At 40.7% G+C, this 12,212-nt stretch overlaps 1 protein-coding gene across 1 annotated transcript; it reads left to right on the forward strand.

Annotated features, from left to right (window-relative positions):
- Positions 1-4,331: 4,331 nt before the first annotated feature.
- On the forward strand, positions 4,332-9,161 carry LOC127510209 (interferon-induced very large GTPase 1-like). Its single transcript, XM_051889781.1, has 3 exons — positions 4,332-4,335; positions 5,083-5,954; positions 6,080-9,161. Exons 1-3 carry the CDS (start codon positions 4,332-4,334, stop codon positions 8,171-8,173), a joined length of 2,970 nt encoding a protein of 989 aa, XP_051745741.1. The 3' UTR covers positions 8,174-9,161.
- The last annotated feature ends 3,051 nt before the right edge of the window (positions 9,162-12,212 follow it).

Consider the following 12,212-nt stretch of genomic DNA (forward strand, 5'->3'; position numbering starts at 1 on the left):
ATGGACGTCACCTGGTTTGTGAAGGTTCATAGAATTTTTTTAACTCAACAGGCCACAGGAAGACATGAGTGGGATAATATTATGATGATATTTGTTGTGATAAATGAACTATAATAAGTGTTTTAAATTTCTTATCACAGTTTCAGAGGGTGTGAAGCTGAATCTGGTTGTGTGTGGTCGTGACGGGACATTAAAATCCTCCATATCAGAGCAGATCCTGCAGCAGACAGACAGAAGATCAGAGTGTGTGAGGAGAGACGTGCAGCTTCATGGCCGTCTGATCAGTCTGGTGAAGCTTCCAGCTCTCAGTCGGCTCTCAGAGGAGGAAGTGGTGCGTCAGACTCTCCGCTGTGTTTTTCTCTCTGATCCTGGAGTTCATGTTTTCCTCCTCATTATTCCTGACGCTCCAATGACTGATGAAGACAAAGCAGAAATGGAGAAGATCCAGAGGATATTCAGCCCAAGGATCAACAAACACATGATGATCCTTATAATGCAGAGTTCAGAGCATCAGACAGCAGAACTCAATGAAGAAACAAAGTCTGTCATTGAGGGATTTGGAGGACGACATAATTTCTTTGGTCCCAACACACAAGTGTCCACATTGATAGAGAATGTTGAGAAGATGCTGGAAGAAAACAGAGGAGAGTTTTTCTCCACAGAGACATTTTTTGATGCACAGATGAAAAAAATACAGACAGACATTCATTTTCAAGGTAATGACCATAAAGTCAATAGCTGTGTCCCAATTCAGGGGCTGCATCTTTTGAAGGCCGATTGAATCACAGCATCGTGATGAAGGCTCTCTCATTTCAAAGGGTCCTTCAAATGCAGCCCACAAATTTGTCCTTTGTTTCCTGAGCTACGAAGGATAGAACAAATGAATCCTTCACGGACCAGGCTATCTCAACATTTATTGCACACCAGTGACAGTGGGATTTTTTTTTATTTTATTTTTTTTGAAAGAGCATGCTAAATTACACTTAATAAGTATAATATTAATATTAAGTATTTGGTTTCATTCTACACAAATAGCTAATAATACAAATTTTAAAAGAAAAAAAATGTTGTTCAAATGTAGATTTTATAGATAGTGTATATATAGTATATAGTTTTATATACTTTTTATTACGTACATAAATGGACCAAGCTGAACATGGTTAGACAGGTTGTGAACCATGTTTTGTTTTCAGTCAGCTGTCACAGTTGCTAGGAAACAGGATTAACGATTCCATAGGCTAGATCGTCCCATTTAACAACTGTTGGTCAGACTTTCATGGACTGTAATGGACTGCATTACTAAGACTGCTCCTGGAGATCTACCTTCCTACAAAGTTTAGTTCTAATACACCTGATTCAGTTAATCAAGGTTTTTTGATTAGCTAATCGAGATTTTTTTATTAACTTGAACCCATTTCTGATTCCAAATGCAGACCTGCCAACATGTACACATTTTGCGTAGCGTGTACGCAATTTGACCTCAAAGTATGCCGGTACAATTTGTCACTCTAAACTACGCAAAAACCTGGTGACTCCTCTGTGCACATGTAGTACTCAAATCAAGCAAAAGAAAAAGAGTTCGACCAATCATAGCACTGCGTTCATTTCCCCAAATAGCAAGAGAGGATAATTGACAAATGCGTAAGGCCTATCATTAACAAGAGACTGCAAATTGACAGAAACACAAAATCCCGCTCGACCTCCCTCCTTTCACTCCCGCCGTCTCAGTGACTGAATTCTCAAGCGAGGACAGTACAGTAGTCACGCACTTTTAACTCCTTAAGGTAAACGGGTATAAAAATGCTCAAGTGATGTTGAACAACAAATCTAAATAAAATTGAAATCACTATAGGCTTAGTGATTATGAAAGTGCTGTGATTGGTGGATGACTGACAAGCGCGAGTCTGGGGAAACAGGCGTTTATTTATTTATTCTCAGTGTTGAGAAACGTAGCCTAAAAGTGTTGCGTTATTGTGTTAATAATAACTAAAGTACCTAAATAGCCTACTTATTTTGTATGAAAACTAGCACATTAGTTACTTATGCATTTAAAAGTACCATTGTCTCAGTGCTGTGCGAGCTCTCTCTCATAAACTCAAACGCGCGCACACAGAGAGAGGGAAGATCATTGTAAAATGAAAATGGATGTGCTTGGTTTAAAATTTGTTCTTGCTTGTGTTATTTTTCTGTCAGAAAGCATTTTGAATTATCCTTCCGTGTTTGTAAGATTTGTTAAATGATGGACGCTTTACTTAACACAACCCCTCGTTACAGTATGTGTCGGACTAACAACTTCTACTTGATATTCTTGAATAATTGATTCGTTTTGCTCTTATTGGTCCTGTCTATTCATTGTCAACTGTTTTATATAAATATGTTTGTATTGGCTAATGTTTATTCAGCGAATGTTTGTCTTGTTTATAATGTGCAATGATCAAATTCAAAGACAGCACATTACAAATAGAAACCCTTTTTTTCTGTGGGATTTAGTATCATATTTGGATTTTGGAATAATAAATTAAGTATTTTAAATGAATCACATGTAAACTCAATGTTCCCTTTCAGTCGGTCATGTTCGACGTACATCAGAAGTGAACCGACGAATTGGGATATCGCCAGAGAGCCCTATCACCTTCAAGTGTAACTAAACGAGCCAATGGAATTGGCGTGCGATATTTGCATAACGTGCACCGCCCCCGCAAGGCGGGTATAAATACAGAAGCGAATGTAGTCACACTTTGTCTTTCGCTTTGGAGCCAACTTGTGTGTGTTCCTGCTATCGAACTGAGTTTAAACTACTCAAGCCTTTGAAGAGCCTTGTTTTTCTGTGCTGGTGATAAGGCACCCTACAGCGAAGCCGTGAGCTGTTTACAGAGCTCTCAACTGCAGCACCATTTCTGCCGGTTGGTTTGCGATTTGGGCCGGTTGTGCGTGTGACTGTCAGGCGATCAGTGTGTACCTGCAGTCACATCGCGGCTGATCCCTGTGTGCTTCAGCACAAAAAACAAGAGCTGATTTTCCCCCTTCTAAAAGAGCTTCACAGACGAACACTGCGTCTTTTTCAAGATGTCATTTCAAAGTGTATGTTGCCGCTATTGCCACGCATCACGATGCAGTCGATGGTAAGTCTTTGGGGAAGCATGACCTGATTGTCAGGTTCCTGAGGGGGGCGAGGAGACTGAATCCACCTTGCCCTCCCTCTATACCCTCTTGGGATCTGTCCCTGGTACTTACATCTCTACGTGGTCATCCCTTCGAGCCTTTGCAGTCAGTGGAGTTAAAAGTACTATCCCTTAAGACCGTCCTCTTGGTTGCATTGGCCTCGGTTAAGAGGGTAGGGGACCTGCACGCATTTTCAGTCGACGAATTGTGCCTGGAAGTCGGGCCCAGTGACTCTCAAGTTATCCTGAGACCCTGGCCTGGATATGTGCCCAAGGTTCCTACCACTCCCTTCAGCAATCAGGTAGTAAACCTGCAAGCGCTGCCTTCGGAGGAGGCAGACTCAGCCCTGGCTTTGCTCTGTCCCGTCCGCGCTCTGCGCCTGTAAGTGAATAGAACGCAAAGCTTTAAGACCTCAGATCAGCTCTTTGTCTGTTATGGAGGCCAGCAGAAGTGAAAGGCTGTCTCCAAGCAGAGGATGGCCCACTGGATAGTGGATGCCATCGCCTTGGCTTATCAGTCCCAAGGTGTGCCTTGCCTGCTCGGGTTATGAGCTCACTCCACTAGAGGAGTTGCCTCTTCCTGGGCGCTGGCGCACGGCGCCTCGCTGACAGATATCTGTAGAGGTGCAGGCTGGGCAACACCCAACACGTTCGCAAGATTCTATAGACTTTGTGTGGAACCAGTATCTTCCCGTGTACTCGCTTTCAGTAGCCGGTAATGCAAAGGACCCGTTCTAGTGTCGGCTTGCTATGCCATTCCCGCCCCCTAGGCTGGATGCGTGCATCCATTGCTCCAGTGAGTTCCCCGCCTGGCGAACCCTGTCGAGTTCCTCCGCCTCCCCTCCCCTTGTGGTTCGGACATTGTCGAGTGTCTGATGCTAGGCCAGACGTCCGTCACTGACGTCGAGGTTTGGCTGGGTACCATATGTCGTGACCCCTCCACGTGAGCGGTCCCATATGTGTATTGTCCACGGTTAACTCCCTATGGTGAGCCTGTTTCTTTCCCTTAGCAGAGTCAGCTCTGCTGTCACCTGTCAGATGAGTCTCCCCCTATTTAGGCTGAAGCCATCCCAGGGACTCCATATGTGCACTTGCCCACGGCCAGTCCATATGTGTATTTCCACATAATACCTCCCCTCTGGGTAGGTTGTGGCCTCCACAGAGTCCCCTATGGGTTCGCTTCCCCAGTGTTGTCTAAGTCTTACTGTAGTGGGTCTTGCGGAACAGCAGTAGACTCTCTCAGTGTAAGCTCACCCCCTTCTCTGCCCCAAGGTGTGCCAGGTGGCTGGAGCTTACGCTGGGCACTGGAAGGGGTCAGTAACTGTGGAGTTTTATTTGGGATCCCAATTTGTCGGTTCACTTCTGATGTACTGCGAACATAACCGACTGAAAGGGAACGTCTCGGTTACGTATGTAACCCTCGTTCCCTGAAGGAGGGAACGGAGACGTACGTCCCATCGCCACAGTTCCTGTGCCTTCGCTGTAGTGCAGACTCAAGTTGTCTCCTCAGCGAAAAACAACTGCAACAAGTGCAACTGCATCCGCTTCCGTATTTATACCCGCCTTGAGGGGGCGGTGCGTGTTATGCAAATATCGCACGCCAATTCCATTGGCTCGTTTAGTTACACTCGAAGGTGATTGGGCTCTCTGGCGATATCCCAATTCATCAGTTCACTTCTGATGTACGTCTCCATTCCCTCCTTCAGGGAACGAGGGTTACATACGTAACCAAGACGTTTTTACTGTTTTCTAAGGGTTCTGTGTCCTGTCCGTCATACTGGTACTCAAAAAAAATAAAAAAATTCCAAGGTTGGCAGGTCTGCAAATGACACTGAGAAGGGCTTAATACTTGTCCAGGACAAGTGGATTTTTGAACTTGTTTAAACAGGTTTTAAGGACTTATGCAATTCTTCTTTTACAGGTTCAACAGAGAGTGAAGATGAAATGAGGATTGTGCTGCTGGGAAAAACTGGAGTTGGGAAAAGTGCAACAGGAAACACCATCTTAGGAAGAGACGCGTTTAAAGCAGAAACATCTCAGCAATCAGTGACTAAAGAGATTCAGGTAGAATCATCTGAAATCAACGGCCGACACGTTACTGTGATCGACACTCCAGGAATGTTTGATACTGAACTTACTAATGAGGAGATCCAGAGAGAAATCAGCCACTGCATCTCCATGATACTGCCTGGACCACATGTGTTTCTCCTACTGATTCCACTGCAACGGTTCACTAAAGAAGATGAAACATCAGTGAAGATCATCCAAGAGACATTTGGTGAGAAATCTCTAATGTTCACCATGGTGCTCTTCACCAGAGGAGATGATCTGAAGGATAAAACCATTGAACAGTTTCTCGGAAAACCTGGATCTCCTTTGATGAACCTGATTGAAGCATGTGGAAACAGATACCATGTGTTCAATAATAATCAGACTGGAGACCGAACACAGGTGTCTGATCTATTGACGAAGATAGATGCCATGGTGAAAGCAAACGGAGGGAGTTTCTACTCATGTAAGATGTTCAGAGAGATGGAAAAAGAAAAACAAGATCAACAAATGAAGATCCTGATGGACAGAGTCAGAGAAGAACTGGTAGGCAAACATGAAGAAGAGAATATGAAGATGATGATGGAGGAAGAAAGACAGAATCGTGACATAGAGAGAAAGAGAAGAGAAGAGCATGATGATAAAAGGAGTGAGAGGGAGAAACAGATATCTGACTATCAATATCTGAGACTTACTAAGAGTAAAGAGATGAAGATGTGCTCTAAAACCGATGATTCAGTACAGGTGAGTGTTCAGTACAAGTTTTGTTATTACAAAAATAAATAAATAAATAAATAAATTGTAACAGAAATAATAACCCACCAAAAGTTGCCAGACTGAATGATTTGTGTTGCTTTTAACTCCAAAAGGTCACAGCCTACAGGAAACTAGAGACTGAATACAGCAAATGGTCCTGGAGTCTTCGCAGCGCCATGATAGAAACTGAGAACAAACTACACAACAAAATAGAAAATGAAGCAATTCATGAGGTTGATGAAACTGATCTTCAAAGAGAACTGAAGAAGACAAGTGAAGAAGTGGAAAAATCAATGTCAGAATTATTTGAGAAAAACAGGGATAAAGATATATTGATTCAGTGGAAAACATCATTTGAAATCAAAATCAAAGAGATTCAGGAAAACATTGTGAGAGAAACAAAGAGGAAATTAAATGGAATTCTTCAGCAGCGAGACCTGAAGAAAAAGATTGATGCTCTGAGGGCAATTAATGAAAACACTCTCTATGAAAAGAGCAAAGAACTTGCTTTAAAACTCAAAGACAAAGCAAATAATGAAACACTGAAGAAACAGTTTGATTTGTTTTGGAAACAGAGTATGAAGAAGATCATAGACACTAAACCAATCAAAGACATTGACATAATGAGAGATGTGAAAAAGATCCTCAGTGACAACTATAGAGGTGTTTTTTTCAATCACTGGATGGAGAGCAGGGATATTTTTTCTGTGGCAAGTTATTCTGATTATGTAAAGGGAAACCGGTCCATTGGATTTAAAGGAGATTTTAAAAATGCCATCAAATTAGCTACAGGGAGGTTTGGTTATGCTCTTTCTAAAGAGGATGAAGCCCAAATAAGATCATTAGTCACAGATGTTGGTCAGCAAGCAGACAAAATTATTCAGTCATTTAACATTTCAAAGATGGGCTACAACATCAGCTGCATTCCACAACTCACAGATTACATCAGGGCAAGAGTAAAAGAACACGAGGAAGGAGCAGTGAAATATGTGTTTAAGAGTAAATTTGTCATGGACTTGGTTTATTTTATCTGTAAGAGAGCAAACAAGATGATCAGTGACCAACACAGAATGTTCAGAGAAGCCAATGATCCTGAAATATATGTTGAGAAGAAGAGAGAAGAATACTATAGTATTTTCCAGAAATACTGTCATGGATCAACATCAGCTGCCATTTTTGGTGCGATCATCTGTCAGAAACTTAAAGAGTCCATTGAGCAGAGTGTCTACAAGAAGACTGCCAGAGATCTGACAGATGAAATGATGACAAACTGTGAGTCACTGAATGGAAACAGATCAAATCTGGAGAAACACATCCTGAAGACACTGGCAGAAGAGGAGGACTTTACCAAATACATGAACTACATTAATTATCCGAGAGATTACTTCAAGAGTTTCATCAGAGATGAAGTCAGTCAGTACATCATTCATAAGTTCAGTCTCAGTGTTTTACCCAAGATGAAGGAGAACATTGAACTCATGCAGCAGAAGATCATGAAAGCAGCACATGAATCTACTGAACATGTTCAAGTGAACAGAGGAGATGTTAGTTTGTGGTTGAAGAGTTTCACACAGCAGCTCTCAGATGAGCTGATCTTCTCTGAAAAAGACCTCAGTGGAGTGAAACACGAGGATGTTGATGATTTCAACCTTCTAGAAGATGTGATGAGACAAGAACTTCCTGCTATAATGTCTGACATCAGCAGTAGATTCAACAGAAAGACATTTCTAGTAAATCTTGACTATAAGGACAGACCACATCAGATTCTGATTCATCACTTCTGTCAGTGCTGTTGGGTTCAGTGTCCGTTCTGTAAAGCCACCTGCACCAACACCATAGAAAACCATGATGGAGATCACAGAGTTGCTTTCCACAGAGTGGATGGAATTATTGGCACATATTATGGTTTAACACAGAATCTTTGTACTGATATTTGTACAAGTTTAGTGGGAAGTGATCAGCATTTTAATACACCAGATGGTCAGTTTAAATATAAAGAATACAGCACAGCAGGAGGAGTTTATGCAGAATGGAGCATCACCCCTGACCACTCCGATCTGCCCTACTGGAAGTGGTTTGTGTGCAGATTCCAGAAAGATCTGGAAAAAAGCTACAGCAAAACATTTGAGGGGAAGGGGAAGATTCCAGCCGAATGGAAAAAATACACAAAACAGGATGCTATTGAGAGTTTGGATCAATGTATCTAATGGAGAAGAATAGAAAAATGAAAGAATGAAACTTACTTCTCCTATGATCACAGTAAGAGTTTCTATTACACATGACAGAGATTCTGAAGTCATCAACATCTCAGCAAATATGAGAGCTTGACAAGATTTAATTACTCATAAAATATATGCTACATTTAAATATGCAGTATGCGATTTCTGAGAAGAACTGTTTATCTTTCAAATCACCAAAATAAACATGTCCCTACCCAGAGGGATCACAAACTCTCAAATGCCATGCAACACAGACACCTCCCCCATCATGAGTGGACACACCCCATACTGCTGATTAGCTACAAGTGTGTTTTGGTGCTTGGTCTGAACCACTTTCAACAGCGTTTCTCAGAAATCACTTACCGCGCTTTTAACAAAATTTCATTCAAAATTGAATTGTTTTTGTGGTGGTGAATTTTACAGATTTTTTTCCTGATTTTTTTTAGAGGTGAAATTAGCTGTAGATATACAGATAATGAAATAACAACTTTAATATTTCATATGATGATATCAAAATTGAAGATTAAAAAAAAAAAAACCCTATAAAAAACCGTTTTGCCTAATGCTGCATTTGCTTGTGTAAATCATGAAGTATAGTAAAAAAAATAAATAAATAAAAACAAAGAAAAACACATTTTCCCTCTTGTCTTATTGAAGCCCTGGACAAATCCTGCATGCAGCTCAAGAGATGAAAGACAAAATGTTCTGACCACTGTCTAAACGTTTACTTAGTGTATGAATGAACACTAAAGAAAAATCAGAATATCTAGATTCGCCCCAGTCCAGAAAGAGACTCTGCTCAAAAATCCAGCATAAATGAGCATTAATTACATGCTGGTCCAGGTTGGTTTATGCTGGTTAGTGCTGGTCTGGCTGTTGGACCAACATAGTCATACTGTTCTCAATCAAAACGGAGCTGGTGAAGCTAGTTCATAAGCATTGTCTTGCAGAGTTGAGTGTGAGTAGACCAGAGTCTGTATGCAAGCAGTGTTTTGGGGACAAGCATTGTTTTTGCTTGTATATTTCTATATTTAACACACTATGTAAAGGAAAACAATATAAGACTAAAACATTTAATTTATTGTAACATACATAATTATCCTTATTTTTTTGCTCCCTCTTTTGAAAGTAAATGAAAATACAAATAGTTTCAGTTATGATTACATTATTAATCAATGTCATCTGTAGTTTTGAATAAAGTAAAAATTCAAACTGGTGAAAATTTTCAAAAAATCAAAGAGATTTGTCTCCTGTTTCAAAGGATCTGTTCACAAATCAGTTAAAATCAATTAAAAAAAGCTTGTGTGTATACATAGCAAAACAAAAACATTTTGAGATATGAAAACAAAGAAAAATGTCAAGTTCATTGCCGTTTTTAGACTCATGCTTCAAACACCAGTCATAACAGAGGCATTACCCATTGTGCCCTCCAGTGGATGCAGTGAGTTCCCATTCAAAAGAGAACTGCAGTTTTCTATATGTAAAATCTGCAATAATCTTTTGTAAGGGATGGCCGCTTGAGTCTGGAGCTCCCCTACTAGGCACTGATAAATCATCCTTTCGAGTTATAACTTTGGTATAAATCAATAATATTTGCTCCTTGGGTTCTTTTACCAGTGTGTGATGCTAAACGATAGCTTTTAATGTCCTCTCCGGAGAAAAAACGGCTAAAAGAACCAGACAACGAAGCGTTGCACAGCATGGTGGCCAACGAGCTAAAGCTACAGTTTGGTATTGTTTGAAAAATCTTCAAGGAGGAATTTCAACCTGTTGCTGAAAGAATCGGTTTCTTGGAGAGAGAGATGAAGTTAATCAGTAACAACTTTGAAAACATTCAGTCAATGGTTCGGAAAGTGAAGCAGGATTCGGCCGAAGTTAATCTAGCCGTAGACATGCTACAAGACAAGATGGCGAGACTGGAAGATAAGAGTTGGCCTTAGAGAAGGGGAAGAGGGCACAGACCCTGTGGGCTTTGTGCAAACACAGCTATCTAAGTGAATTCCTTCCCTTAAAAACAAATCAGTCGAGATAGAAAGGGCGCATCGCGTCTACACTAGTGATAGCAACAGGAAAGGCCCGCAAACACTGATCTTTAAACTATTACACTTTCAGGACAGAAACGTGATTCTCAAAGGAGCCCGAGCCGCCGGTCCAATACTTCACAAAAGCAGTTTGCTTCTTTTCTTACCCCATTAAAGCAACCAAACCACCATGAAAAGACGTGAAATGAATCAGGCTAGGAAAAAACTCACGCAGCTTGGGATCCCTTCCTTCATGAGTTACCCCACTATGGTAATTCCACTATCGCGAATCAACCTCCCTTCTGGAAACGCCGGCCGAAGTAGAATCTTATGCTTCCCAGCACCAGGAATCCACATTGCCTCTGCACGCATCAGATGACGTACCCGCTGTAATGTTAACGGATGCCAGCCTGCAAACCATAGCAACTGATTAAAAGACTCGTCAAACGCAGCGACTATACCGAGCATCACATCGGTGAACCGGTATGCCGAGTCGGTTCTTCCACTCGAGTGATCGACTATACTGGCCACATATACAGACAGAGTTGTTAAACAGGCAGGCAGTAGACTTTATTCTTGTTCTCATCTTTCTGCCTTCTCATTCAGTTCTTATTTTTGTTCCCTCAATGTTCCAGATGCCATGAATTACTCTTATAAGTGTAGTTACTCTTTTTTACCCTTTTTTGTTACACACTTAATATGTCTTGTGTTATGGTGTCTGATTTATGGCTCTCAATATAGTATCTTGGAATGTCAATGGTTTAAACGGCGCTGTTAAGAGAACTAAATGGATTATTTAAGATCTAAACGGGCCTCTGTTGCATTAATACAGGAATCTCATTTAAAAGCCTGTGACGTGCATCATTTTCAGAATAGACATTTTAAAATAGCCTCATTTTCTTCATCTGTAAAGAAAAATAAGATGGTTTTGATATTGGTTGCCCGGCACCTTCCCTTTTCCATACATAGTTCGAAGGGTGATGCAGATGGTCGTATTACATATGTACTTGGACCAATATCAAATGCGCCTTTGTCTCAGTGTATGCTCCAAACTAATATGATAACGCATTTTACCAGCAACTCATCCATAACATACTGAGTCTTAATGACTATCACCTTGTTATAGGGGGTGACTTCAATGCGGTCCATAACCCCTCACTTGATAGGTCCACAAAATCTTTATCTGACCCGGCTTCTTCAAAGTTGTTTAACGACTTCATAAATCAAGTAAAGGTATGTGATATATGGCGGTTGAGAAATTATGGTGTTAAAGATTACACTTCTCAGCCCGCCACAAGAGCTATTCGCGTATTGATTATCTGCTCATATCATCTGCTTGTATTCCATTTGTTGACAACGTAGATATCCTACCTATCCTCCTTTCAGATCACTCCCCAGTATTGTTGTGTCTTCTTCCTTTTACTGTCCCCCTAGGTGCAAACGGTGGAGATTTAATACATCCCTTCTTCGTGATCAAAAATTTCTGTCACAGTTACGTTCTTCCTTAGTAGAGTTCATTAAATTTAATAGAAAATCTGAATCTGAAATAAAGAATCCCCAGGCTCTATGGGAGGTGACAAAATGTTTTATAAGAGGGAAATGTATTGCCTTCTCTTCCTTTCAACAAAAATCTAGAAATATCCACAAAGAACAACTGGAGAGACAAATTCGGGTGGTGGAGCAGGACCTCAAAAATATGTATTGTCAAAGAAGGCAGATGAACTACGTGCACTTAAATCTGAACTGAAAGGTTTATTCTTACACAGAGCTGAATTCACAATGCACTGCACAAGGCAGTCATATTATTTTAACGGTGAGAGACCAAGAAAATTATTAGCGCTACGGATTAAACATATGGAGGCTAGAGCAAATATATATGTATCATAAAGAATGAAGGCATTCTATATACCCAGCCAGAAGATATAAACCAAATTTTTAAAACCTTTTATGAACAGTTGTATACTTCTGATACCTCTGCATCCTATCAGCAATGTATGTCTTTTCTT

Source organism: Ctenopharyngodon idella, chromosome 3, assembly GCF_019924925.1.
Source record: "Ctenopharyngodon idella isolate HZGC_01 chromosome 3, HZGC01, whole genome shotgun sequence".
NCBI classification, from domain to species: domain Eukaryota; kingdom Metazoa; phylum Chordata; class Actinopteri; order Cypriniformes; family Xenocyprididae; genus Ctenopharyngodon; species Ctenopharyngodon idella.